Source organism: Centruroides vittatus, unplaced genomic scaffold, assembly GCF_030686945.1.
Source record: "Centruroides vittatus isolate TY-2023 unplaced genomic scaffold, ASM3068694v2 contig_290, whole genome shotgun sequence".
Taxonomy (NCBI): Eukaryota; Metazoa; Arthropoda; class Arachnida; order Scorpiones; family Buthidae; genus Centruroides; species Centruroides vittatus.
In genome coordinates, this window is record NW_027121846.1 from 1,044,809 (window position 1) to 1,072,745 (window position 27,937).

Consider the following 27,937-nt stretch of genomic DNA (forward strand, 5'->3'; position numbering starts at 1 on the left):
CAAAATTTAATAGTATCGATTTCCCTAATAAACAAACCTGCAAAATTTCAGAAATGTTCGACAAAAAGCACAGACGGTATTAAGCTTCAAAGAGGGTGAACAAAATCGTGTCCCCCACACACAAACATCCATACATACAGGAAAAAAAAACCCTGAAGTTTTTTGCATTTCTTGACGTTTCATGGTTCCTGAGTCCAAAACTGTAAAAATTTTGGAGAAGGTAATTTTTTGCCATACTTTCTCTGTATATAACAGCCAGGAAACTAAAAAACCTCAAATTTTATTTTGTTTGTCTTTTTTAGTTTTTATTGCAACGATATTTTATCCTGCATACGTTCAATGTATTATTGTATCGCACCCGAAATTAAAAATAAAACGGGGAATACAGCAGGAATAGGATTGGAAGCGTCGTTGATGTGTTATATAGTATAATGGATTTATCGTCATGCAATTCTGAAGAAACTTACATACAGGCGAGTGGCATTCACCTTTAATAAAATTAAAATTTTGTTAATAATGAACCAAAATAAAGATCTTCCGATGGTATCTCTGCCCGAGTTTGAGTAAATAAGAATAGCCTACTGTCTATAAATACATACATTATATTTTATGTAGTTTGTCTCTGAAATTAGCACTGAATCGAATGTGAAAGTAAACTGAATTATCTCAAGTAATTAAATATGATGCTTATATACAAGTTTCAATTTGAGACTTTGAAAATCATGTGATTTAGTGATAACAATATCGTTTACAAGGGAAAAATCACACATTTAGTAATTAACAGATGCGAAAGCGTTTTTCTATTTAAAATGTATTCATCGCTGCTTTTTAAAGATGGCACTATTTAGGAAGGCGCTATATCGAGGTTCGGCTGCATATATACTAAATATTACTTTCCAGCTCTGTTATATATAACAGGGAAAGTATGGTGATCGGTCAAAATATTACCCCCAAGATTTTCACACTTTCGGACTTAGGATACCTTGAAACGTCGAGAAATACAAAAAATAAAAAAATCCCGTTTTTTTCCTGTATGTATGAATGTTTGTGTATGGGGGACACGATTTTGTTTACCCTCGTTGAAGCTTAATGCATTCTGTGCTTTTTGTCGAAAATCTTTGAAATTTTACAGGGAGGTTTGTGTATTAGAAAGATTAATGCCATTAAATTTTGGCGTTTAAAGGTCAAGGGATCGGGAGATAAAGGGGATCGTGTGTCGTATCTCGAGTAGGGTCGGACTTAATGACGATTTACCTGGTTATTAGCAATTACAATTTTGTTTTTTTTTTTTTTTGTTTTTTTATAAAATCCATCCTTACCCTCAAAATTAAGCTTCTTGCCATTTTATAATAATTATAATAATTTTTTTAATAATAAAATATTATAATAGATGGCGCCACACGCATGTTGCCGAGAACGTTAAGCAACTCGTCGCTGGATTTTTTTTTATTTCGATGGATTGTTAGTTTAAACATTCGGATTCAATCTTGGTAGGCCTACTTTTTCCTACAACGATTTTCAAATCTGTACTTTGACAAAAGCAGTAAAATAATAGATTCTAAAAGTAACGATTGAAATGAAACTGTTTTTATTTTATTTTGTTTTACTTTAAACTTATTTTTAATCATAAATGAAAATTTTACAATATGTAGTTAATAAGGAATTCAATAGCTAAACATTATATAGATTTATATTTCATATAGAAAGTAATAATAATTGTTATTATATATATTTAATAAGGATACAGGCTAAATCTAAAATATATAATTTATAATAATTCTAAGATAATTTATACTTAAATTGCATTATAAATTTTAATTTAAACTTTAATTAAAGTTATCGAAACTTTTTAATTCTAATTTATTTATGTCAGAAAATATAATATTAAAATCTCTAAGAAATTAAAATTAATTCTTGTTTACCTTTTGTATTTCTTCCGTATTTTGTATTTTTCTTAAAATTAGATGGATGATAAAGAAATTCTTTATTAACATGTTATTCATAACAAATTAATTTAATACTCTTTCAATAATTTTCTTTAAAAATATAATTAATAAAATTATAAAATATTTCAATTTTTAAGGGTATTAATTTTTATATTACTATATTTTACGATATATAATACGCATCTCCATTTCTCTGAATACTTTGAGAAAAAGTATTGTAAAGCCTATTGAAGTTGTTAGGGGAATTCATCAGCTTAAGAGAGATCGCCACTTCACATATAAGATACAAGGCGTGTTTTCAGTCTCTATGGACAAAACTTACGTTTTATATACGTAAAGTACAGTATATAGGTAGCAATTTTAATAATAAAATAAGAACTGGTAATTCCAAGATAAACCTAAACATGAAATATAAATGAATAGAGATTATTAATTTATTGTGTATTATAATTTAATTCTGTAAATAATTTATAAATGTAAATAAATGAGTGAATTTTAATTTATAAAAAAGAAAAAACGTTGGTAAAATCTTTGCAGCTGCTCATGATACAAATCTGCTGTAAAGAGTACATGGCATATTAAGGCTAAAACAGCCATCTTTGGCGAATCGTCGAAGTGTTTTTCTTTATTACAAGATCACCCACACGTTGCAGAAATTACAAAAAGCAAAATAATGCAATTTGGATGGGAAATTTTACCTTATTCTTTCTATTCTACTGATTTATCTCCGTCGGATTACCACTTTTTTATCTTTGGGTTATCATATGCATGAAAAATAATTCACAAATTATGAAGCTATTTAAAACGTATCTCAATTTTAATGCTAAAAATGGTATTTTCAAACTGCTCTCCCATTGGGAAAGTGTAATTGAACGTGAAGACAAATATTTTGACAAATACTGTTTGTTCGGTTACCTGATATTTAAATATGTTTAAAATAACAATTTTATCGTTGAAATTAACATGGAATCATTACGTTAAATTATTTTTTACTGTTTAGATTCAATATTCTACTGTTCTAGATCAATGACTAAAATGGCAATTGTTCACAATTTGCCGATACAAATATCACAATAAATGTATGAAAAATATTAAAAAGAAATCTTAGATTTAATTAATTCTTTGAGAAATAGACAAATAGTTGGATTTATAAAAAGTAAAGATAGAAGAAAACAAAATAAATAAAGGTAAAATTGTGTCAGCAAGAAAAAAATAAATTGACGCAATTATCCGAAACGAAAATAATATACAAAAGCTCAATTTAAAGAATATTTGGGAAACGGGTATTATTATGCATTATATAACAAAGTGACACAAATAAATATTTCAGTAAATGATTGCAATTATTGTAAACATTGTTTATATACTGGGTGATTATAATTAAAGTTGTCCTATTCAGAGGACTCTGTAATTCCGACCAATAAGCCGACTGACACCAAAATTTGTGGAAAATAATTTTGCAAAGAAAAATTTTAGTTTCAAAATTGTCCACTACACGGTAAATGGCGCTGCGAAACGAAACAACAATAGGATCACAATGAAATAGCATTTATTTCTTCCCAGTGGTGATATTCGAAATATTTAACAAAGGGTTCGCAAGCAGAAAATTTTTCCCTGACAATCACCGACAAACAAACTGGAAGTTTTGGCTAGAAATAAATACAATATCTTTTCTTGCGATATATCTAATAATCAGTGGCTTATTTGGAACGTAAGGGGCCCTGGGCAAAAACCAGGTAACGATAGCATATTAGTGCTGTCCACCTTTTTTTTTAGGCAGAGAAATTTTTCACCCCGAATAGCACTGCTGATAATAGACAGATGTCATCGTTTCTCGAAATACAATATTCTTTTTATTTCGCTGTCCATAGCCCGACACGTGTTTCACAGCCAACTTGTATTATCTCGTACAGTCAGAGGCGGATTAAGGTTGGTTGAGGCCCCAGGCGCAAAAGAAAATATTGGGCCCCTTAAAGAAAGAGTGAGACAAGAAAAATAAAATTACATGTTAATCATATTTTTAAATAAGGGGCCGTCCAAAAATTACGTAAGGTATTTTGGGGTGGGTGGGGGTCAAGGATTTCTTACGATTTCTTACTCAGGGGTAGGGGGTAATATATCTCGTTTTACGTAATATTCTTATTTTATTTTTTGATCTCATTGAGTGGTGGAGTTTTGAATTTGGCTTTAATTTAGCGGTTTCTATTAAGAACGCTCGTTGTACTGACGACATCAAGTGTGACGTGATAGAATAATAACGCTAGCAGACACATTTTTTATCACGGGAGAAAGGCCATGTACTGGTTTCTCTCTCTTTTATATTAGAATAAGTGCATTACTCCTATTCGTTTATAACACTAAGAATACATAAACCGAAATACATGATACTTTGATTTCGAAATACATAGTACTTTGTATCATGTATTTCGAAATCAAAGTATCATGTATCATCTATTTCAAAGTATCATGTATCATGTATTTCAAAGTATCATGTATCATGTATTTCAAAGTATCATGTATACTTTGAAATACATGATACAAAGTATCAGAGTAAACATAAAATTAGTATTCGGTTTTTAGTGAAAACTAAAATGTAAAACTAGAAATTATAAATTATAAATAGTCTTTTCTTCCATATTTTTTTGAACATAATTGTAAAAAGCATCAAACAGTGGCTTCTGAACAAGCTTATCGAGTGGACATGGCCACCTGAAACCAAGCGTAAAAATTTCTAATTTCAGAATAAGTCTATCTTGATCGTAAATCGGACAATAATAGATCATATGGTCGGCGTTGTCTGTAGAGCAAAAGCAAGAGGCAGTTTCTGCCCGGTTGTACAGTACATACATTCTCAGTAAGTAGCAAACGTTGAGCAGTAGCAAACGTTAAATCTCTAAGTGGTGATGAGAACTTATATTCAACACTAGGAAAATAAATTCTACCAGTTTTGTTTCAACCAATTGCTCAACCATTGTTGATTCCACTTTTGCATAGCATTGTCATGAATATAATTTTTAAGGCTGCTACGTGAGAGAGAAATGTGAGTGTAGTCAAGTCAGTGTCTTTTGCAGCTGACTTAACCTCAAAGTCGGCTTTTTCATTTCCTAGTATGCCAGTATGGCCAGAAACAAATATAAAAGTTATCTTATTAACGAGATTTTTAATATGGTGCTGGATATATGTGATTTTATTGCTATTGCAATTGGGATTTAATAGAGCTTTTAGAACAGACTAAGAATCACTGTAAATGTTGATAAACAGAGTTTTGTTTGGTAGTTAAGTGGCCGAACTGAACAGCTTGATAGAAGGTGCAGATACCCGCAAATACCTCCATCTAACATATTTTGGGCAAAATATGTCAGTTTGGAGGAAGATACAGATACTTGAGCAGACATGAACATGGGGCTTTTGGACTCATCTGTGTAGATATTAATGTCTGCATGGTTATCCATGGAGGAAGCAGATGACACCAAATATACCCTGGGGATAACCTTGTTCACAGGGTGATGATCAGAGATAGGGTAATTGCAATATGGTAGCATTTGAACAGCCGTAGATAGGAGTAGAGACTGTTGTTGAGCCTTGATGTTAGTAATTCTGATGTAGTAGTTTAGAACCTTTTCTACAATACATAGCGGCAAAGGAAGGAGCTCTGCTAGAATCGGAGATTTCAAAGTGCTGTAGAAACGGTTCTACAGCACTTTGAAATTTTGATGGCAAACTGTCTTTGAAGAGAGAGTAATTTACTTGCTACTGAATTTTTACTAGTTACATGACCCCAGCTAGAGACCGCGTAAAGTGGCATTGGTTTTATTACCCCATTATATAGAGTTTTATAAGCTTTATGTTTTAGTTCCCCGGTGTACCTAGCACATTTTATCAGCATGTAGTTTATTTTCTTGGCCTTAGCCAAGAAGTAATTAATACGGCAACGGAATGTGGTTTCTATTTTCTCTTGTTTTGTATGACATTTCTGTTTACACGTGCACGAGCTAGTCGATCTGTCAAAATTTTTTTGCGTCCTTTTGTGAAAATTAAAATTAATATAAAAATGAATATTATGATGTTGATTAATGATAATAATAAAAAGATAGTTAATAATTAAAAAATAAACTTCTTAAAATAAATTCTTTATTCGAATTTATTAAATTTTTATATTTTAAAATTTGTTCACATAGTCTTTTATAAATAACAGTACATATTAATTAACAAATTAATATTTTGTTATTTTTTTAATTAATATATTGTTATTTATTAATTAATATTGGTTATTTTTAAGTTTAAATATTTACAGACAAATTCGCCCAAGTAGGGATCACCATCCGTTAGTTTGTGTTCCAGACGATACATTCTCGGCGACCGACCTTTCTTTTTAGGCTACGAGCCGTCGAAAAAAGCTAAAAAGTCCTTATTAAAACACAAAAAAGTTTCCAATCAAAAATAAAATATTTTAGAAAATATTTTCTAAAATATTTTATTTTTGATTGGAAACTTTTTTGTGTTTTAATAAGGACTTTTTAGCTTTTTTCGACGGCTCGTAGCCTAAAAAGAAAGGTCGGTCGCCGAGAATGTATCGTCTGGAACACAAACTAACGGATGGTGATCCCTACTTGGGCGAATTTGTCTGTAAATATTTAAACTAATTAATAATTATATATTTTGCACCTAAGATTTTTAGGGTTTCATTAAAAAAATTTATTTTTTGTTAAAATCTTTCTATAAAATTATGCCTAAATATTTCGTAAGGTAGGGAAGGGGAGGGGGTATCAAAGAAAATATTACGGTTTCTTACATAGAGGTGGGTGGGGTCTAGAATGGTCAAAATCGCCCTTACGTAATTTGTGGACTGCCCCTAAATAACAAATATTATGTACTATTAATGTTTTATTTCCAATAAAATTTGAAAATAATATATTATTTTCAAATTTTACCGCCGATTGTAAACTTGTACGTAATTAAAATTGCACATATGAAACCAAGTCTGGTTTCATTATAAAATAGTGTAATGTTGGGGTTTTGCGGGGCCCTTCAAAAGTCGGGCGCAAGCCCGGTACGCCTGCCGTTAAATCCGCCTCTGAATAGTGGTACCTCTGTACTCGATCGACCCTCTAGAACAAATTTTCGGTTAATAACAAATATATTTATTTTAATTTTGTCACCAGTAAAAACGTCTTCTGTGATCAAAATGAGTAACTAATTTAAAAATAAAATGAAATCTGAAAGCTCTCTTGAGGATTAAGAAAAGGGCAATTTGACGTCAAAGGGGGACAAGTGCCCCATTGTACAGGCGCTCCCTGGTAGCGATGTAGGGAATATTATTCATTGTGTTCTTCAAAGTTTAAGTGTGAAATTTCACAGTGTATTCAAAAGTTGATCGCAACTGTGCCCCGTGATGCTTATATATGCAATGCAATACTGTCCTTAAAGTCTACCAATGTTGAAACACTTCACGTTCCACGATTTGACGTTTCTTTGCTTCCAGCGCCATTTATCCTACAGCGGACAATTTTGAACTAAAACTTTTTTTTGCAAAATCTTTTTTGGCGTCTTTTGAATAGCGTGTACAAAAATTTTGGTGTCAATCGCTTTATTAGTTGGAGCCACAGGGTTGTCTGATTAGGACAACTTTATGATCACCCAGTATTTATGTGTAAGAAATGAAATCGATTTAACGAATGGCGTACGAAAACTGTTAGATTTGCTGTTACGAAATTCTCAAACTCACCTGAAAGTTTATAGAGAAAAGAAAAATATTTAATAATTTTTTCTTTTAATGAGAAAACTAAAGTCAAAAAGAAATGGAAGAAAACTGTATTTGCCGTTATTTGCCGAATTTTTATGAGTTTACGAATAAAATAAATTCGTTTTGTTTTCTTTAATTGCTTATACATTTTAATTTATTTCAATTTACGATTTAAATTATTATATTTAATAATTGAAAAAAACTTTATGATGATAAATTTTCAATGCAAAAATTTGATAAGATTTTAATTAACGGATATTTTATAAATTTCAGTTAATTTTGCACGTAATAATATACGACTGTTGGTGAGACTAGTAATTTTTATTTTTCCCTCTTTAATAGAAAACGAATTAATTTAATTCTTGCTAGATCTTAAATAGAGTCTAGAGATACAACAGAACCTTTAAAAAACCCGTTTTAAATGGTTATAAAAGTCAATAGAACCTCTTATTCGCGTACTTCACATAATCTGATTTGTACAGTACGTGCTATTAACTCATTTTTTGTATTCGAAAAAGAATAAACGAAATCGAGCATGAAATAATCCACAAAGACACAATTAAATAATTTTTAATGCTTTTATCTTACGTGTTCTATTGAAATTCATTTTGACAGTTATTAGACTATTCTGGTGTATATTATTTCGCAGTTTCTCGAGTTACTGTAGGGCGTGCACCCGTGAGGATAATAAAATTTCGTGTTTTATATTAGTGTGCATTTTGAATATATTTTACTTAATTACTTTTCTTTTGACGTTCTAAATAATCAATTGTGTCTAAACAAAAAAGACTCAGGTGACAAAATATCAAAAAGAACAAAGAAAGTAAAGTCTCTCAGAAACAAAATTAAACTGCTTGACCGTTTGCACGAAAAAGAATCAATATCTATTGTTTCTCGCCCCTCTCTCATAAATAAATAAATCATACATTAAAGAAAAAAAGGGCAAAGATTAGAAAGCAGTAGTGTATTTCTACAAAAAACAAAAATTGCAAAAATTAAATATCTAAGTATCGAAAAAAATGTAGAATAAATGTTAACCATCTGAATTTGATGTCAAAATTATAGAAGAATGGCCCGTTTTCGTGGTTTTATTATCCAATTAAAAAACGAAAGATCGGTTTCATGGTTTTAGTACAGTACAGTAATAGTTCGGTTACCTTGAAAGTCACCAGATTACTCTGAAGAATGATTTTAAAAATTTAAGAAAAAGGTATGTAAGTAATGTAAGTGTAAATTTTCATATTTCAGAAAAAAAAATTGAATCGCCACGGCACCGTTTTATAGAAGTGCGTACTCGAACATCTGAGATATCTGTGAAATCCACTGAAAAAAGGATTTTAAAAAAACCCTTTAAAAATCGCTGATGAAACCATTCTTTTTCTTCTTCAAATAATCAACTTATAAAAAAGCACATACCAGCGTGTTAAAGTTTCATTAAGCTTGTGGTAAAAAGAAAACGATGATCTTGATTCTATCTTGATGATTTTCTAATGATCTACAGACTCATGCGTGCTCTCTGGTAGGCACGCGAAACTTCAAACGGTCGCAACTTCTAATAAGTCTTCCGGAAAAAAATGCTTTGGATAAAAGTTTATTTATTTCTTTTTGTAGAATAATAATAAGCAATAAAAAAATGGGAATTTTTATACAAGAAAATGATGTAAACCCCTTTTTCAGCGATTGTAGCGCCATCCATGAAGAAACCGATAACGCCGTGTTCTGGTCTTTTTAAATTCTAACGACTCAGATGTAATGAATTATTTCATAAGATTTTTACTTTTCGAGTTATTTCAGTGGATTCATTAATTAAAATGGACCATCCTGTATTGAAATTTTTAACAATGGTTTTATGTATCGTGATATTTAAGTGAAAACAATATTCGCTTTGATACTAAAAATGGTTATTGTTACCTATGGTTCCAAGATGGCGGTTCGTCTCCGATCCCAGCAATCAGAAGACAGGAAACAGTGGGGACGCACGTTCTAACCTAACCTATTCTAATAAATTACCATAATTATTACCAACAAAATTATTAGGATAGGTTAGGTTGGATTAAAACGTGCGTCCCCACTGTTCCCTGTCTTCTGATCGTTGGGATCGGAAACGAGCCACCATCTTGGAACCATAGGTAACATTAACCTTAAAAATAAGTTATTACAATCTTTCGCGCTATTAAAGCTAAAATTAAAAATATATATATATTTATTAAGTAGCACACAATATTAGAAAAGAGGTGTCAATCAATTGCGCTAAAATTTCAAAACGTAAGCGAATTATTTCAAAAATTACGAAAACCGTACTTAAACAGTAAATAACTTGTTGGCTCGATTTAATGGAACGCTCTTGTGAATAAATGGAATAAAGTTGCAGGTATTAACAAGAGTATTTTAAATTTTTATAAAACGGAGGAAAGGGAAGGGCCTTCTTGAATGGAAGCGAGAAGAGTCAAAAGAAAAAAAAACTACTACAAAATAAATACATTACAAATTTAGTTTTAAGTTCTTAAATGAAACGAAGTATAAAAGGAAAAAAGAAAGAAGTATAAAAACATTTAACTTTTATAAAATTTCAAAACGATTTTATTGATATACCTCAATATTTAATACAGTCAGTATGGGTATGAATATGCCCGTCGATTATAATTTCTCATCGGTGGTGCTCTAAAGCGAATAAATATGTCCGCTATTCCACTACCATTTGCGTAAGCTGTAAAGATATCAACAACAATTCAGTTAATTGACACAAAATAATAATGTATAAATTACAAGAATTTTAGCATACATTGATAAACTCTTGGATTAATAGACTTGTAATAAGGTTCCAATGAATAATATGCTTGTGTAGTTATACTGAGAGCTGACAAGCAAAGTACAGCTAAAAGGAAATATCTGTAGTCCATCCTGTTTAATTAATGTAAAGATGTATAATGGCTGTAGACAAAAATTATAAATTTACAAAGTATTATAAAAATTATTATTGGAAGTTATAAAATAATAAGTTTTTACTTACTTATTTTGTCTTCACTAACCAATTCTAGGTTTTCTGAGGAGAAATCTCTCTCTTATATAGGCTATGCAAGTCTACTTTATTAAATATATGCTCGCCCACACAACATATTTAATGTTCATTAACTTTAAACATAAATCTAAATAACATTTATCATATTGACATTTATTGGAATATTTATTTGACAAAATTAACATTTATTCGATCTTTTAAATTTAATACACATTCTATGAAGCAAAAGCATAGACCTAAATAATTCTTTTTATTATTTAAAATAAGAATTACGTAAGACTACACTTTATAATTTAATAAATACTTTTTCTTCTTAGAATTTATATTATTAAAATCGGATAAAGGTTAACTTTATCATGATAAAAATTCTTATAAACGTCAATATGATAAATATGTTCGTAAATTTATGTTTAAAGTTAATCGATATTAAATATATTGTGTCTACGCATACAGTTAATAAAGTAGCCTATATAAGAGGAAGATTTCTCTTCAGAAAACTGCGAATTGATTAGCGAAGACAAAATAAGTAAGTAAAACTTTATTTTATAACTTTCAATAATTATTATAATACTTTGTGAGTTTATAATTTTTGTCTACAGTACAGTCATACACTGTACAAAGATGTAATTATTGCCAAATATAATAAGCATGCCTAACAACAGAGACTACTTGATAATGTAATTTATAACATTAATTGAATGATAAATAGTTTTACAAGCACACGACTAATTCAATTTTCAAAAATTATATAATGTTTTATATTTTGAAAGCTGTACATATTATATTTTACTTTTTAAAGACAACATTATTTAATTACCGCAAATACTTTGACATGATCTATAACCAAAGAAAGAAGTGTTTTACATTATGATCTTAACAAAATTTAAAGGTTTTTGTAATATTTAAAAAATATATCTAAAAGTTTCAGTTAATATACTTTAAGAAAATTCAATTTTAATGTTGTAAAAATTAATATTGGTAGCTAAATGAAATAGTGTTTATTAAATAGATTTTCTATATTTTACAAATGTTCAAAAATGACGGTTGTAATATATTAATATATATATACGTCATACATACCAATGTTTACATATATATATATTTGTCATGGTATACTTAAAGTTTAAAACCCCACATAAATATAATTGACAGTGTCAGACTTGACGACCATTTAACAAACCGAGCACCAAACTATTCCTAACTTTCTGTTTAGGATGCTAGAAGAGTGATGTTGCCTTCCCAGATACAAATTTTTACAAATTTTTGTCTGGAGAAGTAACGAGGTCACTCTTCTCGCAGCCTAAAGGGAAAGATAGTAATATAGTTAAAGTGACCATTTGTTTAGATTTCTGGGGACTGTCTCCGTTTTTGATACTCTGTCCCTGGCAAGAAAGTATCTCCGGTTTTGTTCCCGGAAAGAAGTCTTATCCCGGTTAGTCTCCGTTTATTTGTTTCTTTGCGATTACTGTAATATTTTCGCTGTCAGTTTTTCTGCCAGAAGACGTGTCCAATGCAAATCCAAGGTTGCAGGTAATTTTTAAAGAAGTAATCAAATAAGTAAAGTAACCAAAAACAAATAGCCAAATTTTAAAACTCGGACAAAAGATATAGCTAGAAAAGTGCTAAAAGTAAATAGCTATAGACCTATTAGAAGAGAACTATTTGATTGAAGCCAACAAACTCAATCAAAATTAAAATGTTTAGGTCTCAGTCATACGCAGTATTACATTTTTTAAAAACTCTTCCCGCCCTGTGAGCACTAAGAGGATCTTTCTTTACCAACCCCATTATAGATTCGGTCAGACCCATAATGGGTTCGAGTGTTGAAGGACGGGGTCTGACATATTCGGATAGACCACCATCTGAAAAATTCCTGGGGCTTTTTGATCCGTCCAGATTCAATCGGTAGACTGCAGTACATGTACAGTACTCATTTGACGGTAGTTATTTACGTAGGCTGCTACTGTGTACCTTAAAAAGTGACGATACGTGTCCCCGGATTTGCTGAAAAAAATCTGATTACCCTAATATAATGCTAGGTTTGTGTTAAGTGGCCTTCAAGTATCCAACAGTAAATCCTTAATTATTTAAGTCAAATTTTGAAGTTAAAAAATAAGCTTTTTCCCTTCATTTTTACGTTTAAAGATCACGTGTGAATAAATTTAATATTTATAGTTTGCTTAAAGATAGATAACGTGGTATCCTTGAATAGTTTAAGTTCAATTAAAGCCTCTATCATCTGCATTAAATATTGAGTAATTCAATATATAATAAATTTCTTTACAGTTAAACAGGATGGACTACAGATATTTGCTTTTAGTTGTACTTTGCTTGTCATCTCTCGGTATAACTACACAAGCATATTCACCGGAGTATCAGCCTTATGACGAGTATTTTGAGCCTAGAATTCATCGACGTATGTAAAATTCTTGTAATTTCTACATTATTATTTTATGTCAATTAACTGAATCGTTCTTGATATCCTTACAGGACACGCAAATCGCAGTGGAGTACCGGACATATTTATTCGATTTAGAGCACCACCGATGAGAAATTATTATCCACGCCCGTATTGACTGTATTAAACATTGAAGTACAGTACATCAATAAAATTGTTTTAAAATTTTATAAAAATGATCTCATAATTTTTTTGTTTTTTTCCGTGCCATTATTTCGATGATAAATATAAAACCTAAACTTGTAATGTATAACTTATGAACTAGAGTTCATATTTTATAGTATATTTTTTTGTTGTGGATTTTAAAGAATTAAAAGCTATTGGCTTTTTTTCAGTAACATATCATACAAGGAGCAGTTAATATAGGTTTCATTGAAGGAAATGCATCTCGGGTCTTAATGACCCCTCTTTAGTCCTTATACTTTACAAAAGGAAGAGAAGATACATAAGGATTACATTATACATAATAATACATATTATATATTATAAAACCTATATCCACAACTGCTCCTTGTATGATATGTTACTCAAAAAATAGCTAATAGCTTTTCATTTTTTAAAATCCACAACAAAACCAATAACTGAACGTTTAATTAAATAACTTTTTGTTTTGTCTTTTCTTCTCAATTCCGTCGAAGTACCCTATTCTTTGTTATCTGTTTTTTTTATATAAAAAGGAAAGGAAAAATGGGATTCAAACATGGAATTTGAAAATATTATAAGATTCTCCTTTTAAAATATTTTTTAAAAAAGAATCTACCAAGAATCAACTCGCTGTCCTGGGTGCTGTAAAAAAGAAGATAAAAAATAATTGACGATAATACAAAATAAAAATGATGTTACTTAAAACAAATTAATAAAAAGAGAAAAATCTACCAACGTGTTGCGTAACTTTCCGGAATTTTATTTTAAAAATAACTTTTATAGTATTAATAGTAATAAATAAATAAAATAGTGTATGGCGCCATCTGTTAGGAGATTTTGTTATAAAATTTTTTATATTTTTAATTATTATAAAATGGAAAAACGCTTAATTTTGAACGTAGAAGTGAGTTTTATTTATCTTCAAGTCTGCTTCTACTCATTTGTAAGTGAGCTAGCCAGTTAATCAACATGATACTAATGTGGCTTTATTATATGTGAGAAAATGGCTAGTTTAATAGAATATTATAAGTACGATTTGTAATTTCTTACTCTTTTCCCTATGCCCTACTGCGTTTTAACATACCATTGTTTCTTACAATTTTCAACCTCCTTCTTCCTGACTTGTTTTTTTTCATGAAAAAAACATAAATAAATACTGTATTTTGCATTGTCTAATATTTACGTTTACAGTTTTTAGTCAGCTATTTGTTATCTACAGTTAAATGGATGATTTCCTTATTTTATTCATGAATATATAAAAAGTACAAACAATAATTACAATTATTTGTAGAAATGTTTGTGTCATGTTACATAATGAATAACCATATCTGATTATCAAGTATTCTGTTACAAATGTTTTCCCATCGCCTATTTATTTTTAAATTAAGCGTTTGGATATTATTTTCGTTTCGGATAATTGCATTAATTTATTTAATTTTTACTGACACGAATTCAACTTTATTTATTTTCTTGTCTTTTTTCGTAGATTTGTCTATTTATCAAAGTACAGTATTAATTAAAACTAAAATTTGTTTTTTAATATATTTTACACATTTATTGTGATATTTGTATTGCCATTTTCCATTTTAGTCATTTATCTCGAGGAGCAGAATAAATTTACTTTAATGTTCCCATGTGTAATTTTAACGATAAATTATTTTTTTTATTTTAAACACAACACACAAATATATTAATATGATGATAATTATGCTCGGATATTATTATATTTGTTCTTTTTTTACACTTAAAGTGCATGGCAGATTGTTTAATCTATCACTCTGGGTACCCGCTATCAAGTCTAGAAACAACGACCCCAAAAAAATTTTGGTGCGACGAATTTAGTCGATCCAAGAAGACTAGTCTGTTCAAAAAACATTTTTTGGGGTCCACCATTTATTTCTTAACTGTGTTCCAGAACACCCTTTGAGGTCCGGTCGTCAAAGGGTGTTCTGGAACACAGTTAAGAAATAAATTGTAAACCCCAAAAAATGTTTTTTGAACAGACTATGTCTTCTTGGATCGACTAAAAAATTATCTAAAGACGAAATTTAATAATCAGAGACGATTTAGGATAATTTAGTTCCTATCTCATGATACTATTGTGGGCATAGCGGAATCCACAATGCGTGTGTAAAATACTTTGTTTATATACCAATGATTTTGTTAGAATATAATAAATTACCTACAATATAAAAATCGCTTTCAAACATAAAGTTTTTTTTAATAGAAGATAATTTTCTGTTGAGGGATAATCCCTCGTGTTTCACATCCGAATTATACGAAATTTAAAATTAAAACGAAATATTAGACATTTATAGTAATGATTTAAATGGTTTAACTTGCATTACTTAAATTAAAACGAATGCATTACTTATTACATCGAAAGTTCTATACTTTCGACGTAATAAGTAATGCATTCGTTATACATAATTAACAATAGTTTTCAATTGTTCTTTATTTTATTGTTGGTTGCCAAGATGAAGAGGAGATCTTTCCGAAAATTTTGAGTGTTTTTCTCTTTATTTCGAAACTTTCCGCAGAATTTTTATTCGGTACGTCTCTCGAAAGTAATTAATTATTTGCTTTTGTTTACGTGATTTTAAAATTTATTTAAATTGAGATAGAATCTCGACTCGAAGCATCTTCATCACTGCAGATTTTCATACAAATTAAATTAATTAAGTTAATTTATAAATAAATTTTACAAAGATATAAGCGTATTTTCGTTCAAATTAGGTGTTTATACTTAACTTATTAAAAAATAATCGTGTGATAATTTTGTAATAACTTAAAAACAGAAATTAATTCTGGAATCTATAATGTATTTGAATAACAATAAGAAATGCACAAAGTAAATGACATAAGCCATCCTCTTAACTATAAAAAAGCCATTTCCTAATACATAATCGATACAGGAATCAGAACTGTTAACTTCAAGTAATATAAGCGATGTCCTAAACAGGTAGGCCTACTTGCCATTATTAAGAAGAATCATATTTATTTTTTCCACGTTAATTTTTAAAGCCCTAAATTCTGATAATATGCATTCGTGCAAATTATCGTTTTTTATTTTATGAAAATTTCATTTCAGATATTTCACAAGAATATCACTTTTTGGATTGTGTTGCTTCAAGACCGAGTTTTCTTTTGGTATTGCTTCCTCGCGACACAAGAAAGAAAAATCGGGATAAGTAGCTTAATTTCCATACTTTTTTCGTTTAATGTCGATAATAATCGAGGATTAATAGATGATAATCAGTTTATTTTGTAAATTTAAATTAGTGTAGAAGCTTACATTGTAATACGTTACATTATAATTTTACAAATGTGGGTGCACCGCAGTGGCGGACTAAGGCTAAAGCGGGCCCTAGGCAACATTGTAATTCAGGGGCCTATTTTTCAGTCATGACACATACTTTATGTTTGGTAGTTTGGTTTTAAAGCATATAGTTTCTATTTAATTATCGGATTCCAAGAAAAAAAAGGAAAAAAATAATATACATGTACAAAAATTAAATAAACATAATTTATTAAAACAAACAATAATACTTAAACAAATATACCCAGATTGATTAGTTATATTGCCTTTTTTCTCACTTTTAATTCTGCAAACTCGTCAATTAGTTTGTCATAATTAATAGAGTTATTTAATAACTCTTTTTCTATATAAAGTAATGATAAACTATTTAATTTTTGTTGGCCTAATGTGGATCTTAAAAAATTTTTTATTCTGGCCATTACTGAGAATGATCTTTCACCGCTTGCATTGCTTATTGGAAGGGTTAAATAAATTCTCAGAATTATGTTTAAATTAGGGAATGTTGAAATAATATTATTTTCCTGAATAAATGACCACATGGATACAGGCGAAATAATATTTTCTTTACTTATAAAAGTCTTAAATTGTAATACTTCATTTTTCAGTTCTGCTAGGTTTAAATCTTGTTCAGAACATTTTAATTCCTCTATTGAAGAGTCACTAACATCACTATCATGAAAAATTGTTTTGAATTTATTGTTAATAGTTTTATATCCCTCAGATCTTTTTTTAATGTTGCTAATTAAAGAATCGCATACAACAAAAAAAATATTAACTTTAAAATGTTCTTTGCCACTGAATCTTATTTCATGTTCTGGAATTTCATCATGAAATAGTTTTCGTATTTTCTGCCGTTTTTTATCATTAGTATATGCAATATCTTTAACTTTTTCTGCTTCTTTTTCTAAATTGTCAAAATCATCTCTAACAGTTTGTATGAAATCTATCAATGAATCATATATTAAAACTGCTGTATTTAGGGATTCGTCTTTTTGTTGAAGAGTCTTGTTTGAAGCATCTATTCTCTCTAAAATCTTTTCCCATATAGTAAGTAACAGTACATACTCAAATGTATCAAGTTTTTTATGTAAATCGGCAGCTTCGGACCTTGTTAATGGTTTTTCATCTTTGTTTGAGGAAAAATGACGTAAACAATGTTTAATTTCTTCATAATTTTCCTTTAAGGATTTCACAGCATCGGAACGAGCAGACCACCTGGTGTCACAAATAGGTTTAATACTCAAGTGTTTGCTCTTACAAAATTTTTGTAATGCATTCCACCTATGTGTAGAACTTGAAAAAAATACGCACAATTCCTGAACGATATTGAAAAAAGTGGTCATTTCCATGCAACTTTCGGCAGCAGCGTTTCCAATTAAATTTAATGAATGATTTGCGCATGGTATAAAATGGGCAGAAAAAATATGTTGTTTTATTCTGGATTGGAGTCCCTTATATTTACCTGACATATTAAACGCATTATCATAACTCTGTCCCCGACAGTTAGTGATGTCTAAATCTATATTATTTAAAAATTCTAAAATAACTTTCTCCAACTTTTCACCCGTATGAGAAAATATAGGTAGAAATCCCAAAAATCTTTCTTTTATACCACTTGGAAGAACATAGCGAATAATGACGGTCAGCTGATCTACGTGAGATATATCAGGTGTTGAATCAATAATTAGAGAGTAAAATTTGGCTTCCTTTATTTCGTTCACTATTGTGAGTTGTAAATCTTTCGATATAATAGAAATAAATTCATCACATATTGTAGACGACAAATAGTTTATAGTACCGGTGCCGCAGTTTGCATATTTTTTCATGTGTTCCCGCAAAAATGGATCGAACTCGAATAAATATTCCAAAGCACCTATATAATTACCATTATTTTCACTAAAAAACACTTCATTTTTACCACGAAACGCTAAAGAGTATGAAGAAATAAATTTGATTGTCGCTACCACACGTTTAAGTACTTCCCTCCAATATTTTTTTTCATTTATAATTTGTTTTTCCAGTTCAGTGTCAATGCGTCCGGTAATTTTAGATCTTGTTATAAAAATTAAAATGGAGTTAATGTGGTCACTGGAGTTTTCATGCTCTGACAATTTTTTATGTACATTTTTCCAATCATTCGTCCCTTTTGTCATTAGCGTTGTTTGCTTGGAAAATAATTTACAGACGTAACAGTACAATAAGTTGTTGGTTTCAGTATAAGCCAACCAATCTCTTTTAACTTTTTCCCCGCTATTAATAGTTCTGAAGAAGGAGGCAATAGTTAATTTTCTTGTGATTTGTTTTGACCCTTCGTTGCATCGAATAGAAGATGATTCCAAAGATCCATTTATTGATTTTGGTGGATTTTTTATATAATACTCTCGCATGGCGTCTGTTAAGTATTCTGGCCATAATGCAATATCGTTTACAAAACTCTTAGTTTCATCATTACTTTGAGATGATTTTAAATTTATATTTTCTCCTTTTGTTTCATCTTCACAAACGGAATTGCTTGGTTTCTCCTGCTGGTCTTTTTGCAGAATAGTTTCGGACACAAATGATGTTTCTGGAGTTTGAGCAGGTGAAATTTGTGAAAATGATGACGATTGTTGTAATTGTTCTCCATCTACAGTTAAAAATTTGTCCAACGATCTTTTCATTTGTTTTGCCACTTTATCTCTATCTGCTTTTCGTTTTCTTTTTTCACTTCCACTTAAATGTTTATAGGAACTCATTTTAAAGACCACGTACTAAAAGAAAGAAGAAAATGATCTTCAATTAAATTTATTTTTACTCAATATCACAATCACAAACAAAATCACAATTTGTGGTATTTTATATTATATATTATTTTAATTAAATAATGTAATACTTTTATAAAAACTTACATTTTTATTTTAGGAATTCCAGAAAGTATTAACTGTAAATCTAAAACAATCTATTTGCAATCAAGTCTAGGTACTTAAGTCTTAATTGCACAATTTTCAATCACAACTCACATAAGATGCAATACGTTCAGGAAACACTGATTTTAAATAGCTACGTTTGGCTTTTTAAACACGTGCATAGTAAAGGCTCGATAGGCGCGAGGCTCGATCGTATTTACACACATCGACACTCGCGGGCGTGGATGCATAAGCACGGGAACGCTCGTCCACACTTGTCGACTTTATCAATCAACGATTCGGCATAATTTGGATACGTTTCAGCAATAATTATGAATATCACGTTTTTCTGTTAAATAAAAATAAAAATTAATTATAAAAATTAAAAAATTAAAAACCTAATTTTCGGGCCCCAAAAATTACGGGCCCTAGGCACGTGCCTAGGTTGCCTAGGCCTTAGTCCGCCCCTGGTGCACCGGGAGGTACCTCCTTTTGTCGGCTAACAGGTCGGTGAGACCTGCCCACGATCAAGATGGCGGTTCGGGTTTGTTATACGTTACGCGTTACGCGAGGGGAGGAAGAGGATGGGTTCGACGATACAGCGGTGGCGATACTCGAATAAATGACATCAATGGAAAATACAACAGCAATTTATTAAAACTAAAATCTACAACTACAAGAATGGATGATATACAGTCGTCTAAAGTTAGGGTACCCGGAGAGAGAGTTCACGCGAATTGGGGGGAGATCATACCTCTTTGTCCGAATAGAGAGGTCCTTGTAACGGGTTTAGAGAATATCTTCGGCTCGGGTTTCCCTCGGGACGGACACGCTCTGCGTTCTGGACTTGTTAGCGACGGGCGGGCACTCGCTAATCGGCCTGGATTCGATCGGATGGACACTGTGTAACCGTCCCCCTTTCCTCTTTGTTCGCCCTTTTATCTTCTCGGTCACGTTACTCTCCTTCACCAACCAGCACTATTCAGATTTGGTTCCTCATGATTCATTTTTCTCTCCGTGGGAAACATACAATAAAACAATTTTATTGCTAGATGTTGGTTCCGGCGGGTTCGAATTTTCACACAAATCAAAATATTAAATACATTATTTAGTATAAATACTATTGTCGTTTATTAAAAATTCATTAAAAATTTTGTAAAAATAAATGAAAAAACTATTAAAACATTTTAAAATTATATAATTAATACAATTGATTAGATTTAGAAATAATTAAATTTAACTTATTAATTGTCAAGAGTGGCTTTTTTAATCAGGCTTACATGGAAATATCTTTACCGAAAAAATAATTCGCACTGGAATTTACAAATGGAATATCTAAACGTGTGAAGGTTTTTTCAATATAATGGCATTCAATTATTATCCAAGTGTTCGTTTATAAAAGATTCTATAATACTTTTGTGCTAAACAGTAACATTTGACAGTAGAAGTTAGAAAAAAAATTTCTATTATGGAGTATTCGGTTTTCGGACCGAAGAGTAAGTGGCAGCAGCTAAGTAGTCGATTTGTAAGAGGATATTGCAAGAAACCAATAGTGATGTTGGCTGAAGCAATAATGAAAAAGGTTTTTGTGCTGATTATGGAATTTCCAGGTTAGAAAAAACTTAATAATTATCACTGCAAATAAGTTGAAAGAAATGTATAAGCAAGGTTCTAAAGATGTGACTAGTTTTCGAAGCCACTAATTATAAACGTCAGATAGAAAAATTACAACAAGCAAACAACAAAAGACTTTCTATTAAACGAAGAGTTCATTTGTGTTACAAAGTTCACTGATCTCTCACTTATATGCCTCTCATTTAAGCGACTTTCTCAGTTATGAGACGTTTTTCACTGGTCCTGGCTGAAGCCTATGGGAGTTAAAGTTTAATATCTCCATTTGATCGATTCTCAGTTCTACACTCCTACATATGAGTGGGGGAATACCCAAAAACAAAGTGGGGTCACTTTGCCACGGGTCAAACAGGTGCCCAGGAAGATAAGAGAGCTGAGAAGATTAAAAAGTTATAAAGTAAAATTTGTAAGCATTATTTTGTTATTTTTAATTACTCAAATTAAATATTTGATCGCGATTTGAATTTAATAAGTTTCTAATTTTATTTTCACCTACCTTCGAGAAAAGTTTGCCTTTCAATAAGTAATGCTTCCGTTCAAGTGTTTAGCACAGGGTTTTGCCTAGCGAGCAGTTAGCAGTTATTTGAGGAACGAAAGCAAACAATTGTGGTTCAAGTTTAAAATGGATAATACTTTATCAACTGGGTGTCAAACAACGACCAGACATGGAAATGAGTCTCCCAAAAAATTCGTGCGAGATTAGTAACAGTTTATGACGCTGGAACTGTGGACAAAGCTAATGATTCCGCAACATGACTACGCTAGACTCACCTACTGCTTTCATATCAGAAGCCATACAGAAACCGGTGTTTGAAGTTCTTGACAATCCTCCTTACAGCCTAGATTTGGACTTTTGGTCGATTTCTGTTCTGAAGAGACGTCTCAAAGGAATTCATTTGGTCTGTGATGATATTCAAGCCGCCACGAGGAAATGGTTCGAACAACCTGAATACTGCTTAAACATTAGAGTACCTGTATCGAACACGAAAGGGACTACCTTAGAGAAATGAAAGCGTTACTTAATTATTAAAAATTAGAAATACTGAAGTTTGTTCTTGAATTCAGTTTGATATCTTACCGCAGAGCTTGTACATAAATATGGAGGCATTACTTATTGGACGTCTCATGTATATAATTAGCCTAAATATTATCATATTATTATAATTAATTGTAACATATTTCATAATTATATATTTTAATGTGTTATATATATATAATTGTTGTTACTTTCAAAATGTAAATAATTCATACTTTATTCATTGCTATTGCTTATATTTTTAGATACATTAACGGCAATATCTATAGATAAGAATTTTGAACTCGTTGTGAAGATTATTTATATCAATTTGGTGTTAGTTCGGTTCTGACGATTCTTAACACTTAGTCGTTCTTGTATTTAATTTAAAAAGAAAAATCTGTGTTTAAAAAAATCCTTCGTTTCTAATTAGAATATTTGACAGCAACGGCATAATAATGTAATTGGAATTTGTCTCGAACGATTTCATTTGACTGAATTAATGTAGTAGCAATAGCAACGAATATCCAGTTTTATTCTCTGATTGTTATTCTGTCTAGCAATCAGGGTTAGTTTCTGGAAAATAAAAAACTACCACAAAATGGGTGTCGCCTTGACGTGGCTTTGTGGCTTAATGTGTGAACATTTTATCAAACTTTTAAAGATAAAACTTTCCACGAACTAAGAACACCCGACAGAAATTTCAAAAGAATTTTAAAATAATGTTATCAAATAGAGTTATGTCACTTTTTCAAAGAAAAACTACTGTAATTAAAATCTTCCTTTTGAAATATATCCAAAATGTACACTAATATAAAACACGAAATTTTATTATCCTCGTGGGTGCACGCGCTTCAGTAACTCGAGAAACTGCTAAATAATATATACCAGAATAGTTTAATAACTGTCAAAATGAATTTCAATAAAACACGTAAGATAATAGCATTAAAAATTATTTAACTGTGCCTTTACCCATTATTTTATTGTTTATTCATACTAAAGGTATTTAAAATGAGGGTTCGGGAGCAGGGCCGGATTTACATAAGGGCATTTGGTGCCTGTGCCCAGGGCCCCACAAAATAGGGGCCCCCACAAAACTAAAAAAAAAATTATGTTTAAACGTAATTTTTTTTCTATTACCGCGACAGCCTAGTGTGGCCTAATCATGAGGGCAACAGGCAAGAAAACCAAACCCGGGAAAAAACCTATGAAACATCGGAAAATTTCGGGACAAAATTTCACATAGTTATTTTTCAGTTAAATTAAAATAATTAGTTTTACACAATAAAATATATGTATGTTTACAATAACTTTATTTTTAAATGAAATTTACAACTTCCTAGTTCAAATCTAATTGAAAGTACAGTATTTTGTGTAAATTTTTTAAATCATCAAATTTGCCTACTCTTAAAGGGGGGACCCCCACCGAATTTGTGCCCAGGGTCCCTGGATTGGTAAATCCGGCCCTGTTCGGGAAGCAAGAACAGAGTATTTCAGTCAACAAGGAATCTTCTTTCGATTTTTTCTCGCATTGCTATTTTTAAATCTTAAGTGGTTGTATTGTCATCAGCATCTGGCTCGAGTACATACAAAGTGTACTTTGTTTTTCATTAGAGGGCTATCATTACAAAAATAACATTTATACGAAAACATTATTAAGGTAATTTAAACCAGCTATGGATGATATGAAAGCATCGTCATATCACACAGGAAATTTAATGCTATTGTTTATAGCTGAAGTACAAAGCTTCAGCTATAAACAATAGCATTAAATTTCCTGTGTGATATGACGATGCTTTCATATCATCCATAGCTGGTTTAAATTACCTTAATAATGTTTTCGTATAAATGTTATTTTTGTAATGATAGCCCTCTAATGAAAAACAAAGACTGTCCACACTTTTTAATAAGATATTTTACACCAACCTCATTATCAAGCAGTGGGTAGCACAGTATACCGTACCAACAAGTTTGTATACTGTGCTTTAAAGTGGTGAATTGTAATGCCGTTCGAATGATTCTCAGTTTGAATTATAGCTATAAGATCACTCGGTTCATTTTCGTTTTCTTCTGTTAATTGCTGACTGACCGATTTGTAATAAAACTTCTAGATCATCTTTGTTGCCCGTTTTTAAGTTGTACAGATATATATTTCCAACAAATGGAGGTAAATAATAGAAGAATTAAATAGAATTCTAACGCTAAACAGAAATGTCTGGTTCTATTTTTATTTTTGAGAATTTTTGGAAAAGAATTTTTCCTTGAAAAAACGTTGAATTCTTACCGTCATCTGCTGGAGATTATGTATAACTGAAGCGATTACAGTCAGACTTAAAGAATGGCATTGATTGCTACGTAGAATCCAAAAGAATATAAGATTAAAGGCATGTCAAACAGTACACTAAATTAATATTAACAATTTTTTTAATCTATGCCATCCGGAACTTTTAGTATTCAGAATATTTCCAAGCTAAACTCTTCTTTAATTTTACCAGAACTACTTTAAATAATGAAGTAGGCAGTTCCGTGCAGATTTTTTAAAATCCGATTCTGACAGGTAGAATTTTCGTTTGGCTTCCTTATTTTATTACTGGTATCTTAATTGTATGTTAATTATTATTTTAATTTAAAATTTTTTACCTTGACCTAATCTTGTCTAGTACTTACGTTATTGTAAATATGTCATAACCGGGTTAGAATTTTGCGCTGTTTCTCAGATTTAATGCCATAAGGCTGCTGTTCTATATCTGTCAGAATGCTCGTTTTTTTAATATGGAAGCTATAGTGAAGAAAGTCCTTAAAGACTTCACAAAACTAGCTTCTAGGACCGCTTTCTTAAGTATGGATACTGACAGAAGCTAATTACTACAGGAGGAGCAATTAGGACTTTGAAGGTATTCTTCTGTAAGGTGCTATTATCTGATGTGATAAAGATATATTAAAAGTTAAATTCATTTTTGACTTTATCATATATAATTACTTCTTCTTGCGCTTTAAATTTTATAATTTCTATAAAATTATAAAATTTATATATATGAATAATTAGTTTTTACGGCACAAATTACCTTTAAAATGCGTATTTTACATTCCAAAGACTACAGGCGTGAATAAAGATGAATAACAATAACACCAACAGAAACATTCATCAGAAAACTAATAATTTGTAAACTTCTTGATGGATTTTATGTTAATATTAATATAAATATATATATTTATTTATTTATTTTATTTATTTAAAATAATCTACGGATAATAAAAATATCATCTAATTGAAATCATGGCTTTGTGGACAAGAAAAAATAGATAATAGCCTTGAAGAAAATATTCTTTCTTGTAAAATTATAAGAAAAAGAATACTGAATTAGATAATGATATACTTGTAATGTTAAAAAATTCTAAATTAACCACAACTAACTGATGAAAACAATGGTTCCGATTCAAATATAGAAGAGATTTTGATAATTATTCATTTAAATGTATTTCGAATACTGTCTAAATTATCTATTAATTTAACTATTAATATTAAATTTCATCAAAATTCAAAAGTTTAGAATTACTCGTATTGTAAAATTTTATTTTAATAGACAATAGATGGCAACTCTCACCTATAACTGCATTCATATTTTTAGAGGAAATGTATACGTGACCTCAAAATAGGCCAAATAGTTTTAACTTTTTATGTTTTAAATATTTATCGATTTATAAAATAATAATAACAATAATATTTTAATTTATTCGTTTATAAATTAATAATAATAACGTTAAAATTTTAATATATATGTATATATATATTTCGATTTTTAACGCCTTTACGTGTATAATTTGTTGGTCGTCTCATTATCATTGAACAATTATTCATGAATATTTTCTCTAAAAAATCAAATAAGAAGTATTTGTAATTAGATTATTTATGTATGTATGTATAAGATGTGTATATTTTTTAACTCCTTTCGTTTTGTATGCAACAAAAATGTCACTATAACAGGTTCAAATACGGATTTTTCAGATCAAAAACTGATTACCGAATAGTGGCAGCCAGAATTTGACATATCCAGGTCAGATTACCCTTGAAAATTTGAGGATTCGATCCGACCCAATCTCAATACTAACATTGCTACAAATTGGCTTACCTGCTTACATAATCCCTCAAGAAATTTCATGTTTATAATTAAAGCATTTATTTTAATAAGGATAAGAATTAATAAGCGAATATGCTATATTTGTGTTAACTAATTAAATACAATAAATTTAAAGACAATATTATAGATAACCGAAGATGTTGATCTGGAATGAATGATATAATTTTCTTCAAATATAAATCTGTAAATTTTCGTCTCGTATATACATTCATTGAAACGATCAGATAAAGATTATAAAATATATTCTTGAATGAAAATATTTTCCATGTTTATATGTTAGTAAATAGGAAAAGATTTTCGTTAATAATAATAATAATAATAATAATAATAATAATCCGAAACTGAAAATCATTGTGTAATACTATTTAACAAAAGAAGTTGTTTAACGTACGTTTTTCTAAAACTTTTTAATAAGATAGTTCTTAAATACAAGACCGGTCAAAAATCGAAACGTATTTCGATATAAAGAAATTCATCTATTAATTTTCAAAATAATTATCCTAAACTGCATGTTCTTCGACGATTTCTCCAATTAAGAAAACATTTAGAATGGATAAAACCACTAAACACTGAGGTCGTGGGTTCGTGCCTGACCAACGTATTGATAACGTGGAGTTTTCAGGGTTTTCTTCAAATGTCTAATAACTAAATAGAGGCCAGTTTTCTATAGAAAATTCTCCCGGAAGGCATTCTTTCCTTGGCAGATCACCCAAATGTTGAACTGCTTGATTCCATCAATCCAAGTCAAGAAATATATAGATTTTTAATTTAAATATAAAAATTTTTAGTCATTTTATTTATGAAAATTATGTATAATATGATTTATATATTTATCTATATTATAACTCGACTTAAAAATATATTTTAGTATGATATCGTACAATAAATATACTTTACTCTTGTCAAATAGCTTATGTTATGTTTAAGTTAAAAATATTGATAAATTTTATAATTATTGTAAATTGATAATACTTACTATAAATGAATTGTTGAAATGTGAAAATATTTCACTGATAAAGAATATAAGGAAAATTTTGTGTATATATCGATATCTTAGAACAATTATAATACTGAAAGAGAAAAAATGACTTCCGAATGCTAATTAGGTTCTTTGTATATGAAGTACAAAGAAACTAATTACAACATACGTTTGCACGTTTGCAAAAACAAATTTCTTTTTAACATTAAATACCAGGAACTAAAACTGAAACGAAAATAGGAAAAATGAATAAAAAACTTATTATACAAAAATTATGATTTAATTTTATATATAGTTCATACATACCTATATATATATAATAGGAATTAAAAAGAACTGAATTAAAAAGAACTGATTGAAAAAGAACTGATTGCCATTCGTGAGTGATGTTCTAACAGATATCATCTATAGCAATAAATTGCCAGATTGAAGATAAATTTTATTTATTTATTTATTTTCATTTTCAAAGAAAAAAGGCAATGTCTCGTATAAAATAAGTGCCACCCCCGGTACAATTAGATAACATACCCAATTAAAAATCATAAGACATGTAGTCATTCAACGTCACGACAGTTCACGAAGAAAAAATTCTACTAAATTAAAATTTTTCTTAACGAATAATTTTAATTCTTAATTTTGTTTTTTAAATCAAAATTAT

At 29.9% G+C, this 27,937-nt stretch overlaps 1 protein-coding gene and 1 long non-coding RNA gene across 2 annotated transcripts; both read right to left on the bottom strand.

The window, feature by feature from the left end:
• Positions 1 to 10,256: 10,256 nt before the first annotated feature.
• LOC136972368 (uncharacterized) lies at positions 10,257 to 10,763 on the bottom strand. Its single transcript, XR_010880320.1, has 3 exons — positions 10,700 to 10,763; positions 10,472 to 10,590; positions 10,257 to 10,396 (listed from the first exon to the last, which is right to left on the bottom strand). It is a non-coding gene; the product is annotated as an uncharacterized lncRNA (long non-coding RNA).
• Positions 10,764 to 16,886: 6,123 nt separating this feature from the next.
• LOC136972330 (zinc finger MYM-type protein 1-like) lies at positions 16,887 to 19,364 on the bottom strand. The gene has a single exon (XM_067266885.1). It carries the CDS (start codon positions 19,362 to 19,364, stop codon positions 16,887 to 16,889), a length of 2,478 nt encoding a protein of 825 aa, XP_067122986.1.
• Positions 19,365 to 27,937: the final 8,573 nt, after the last annotated feature.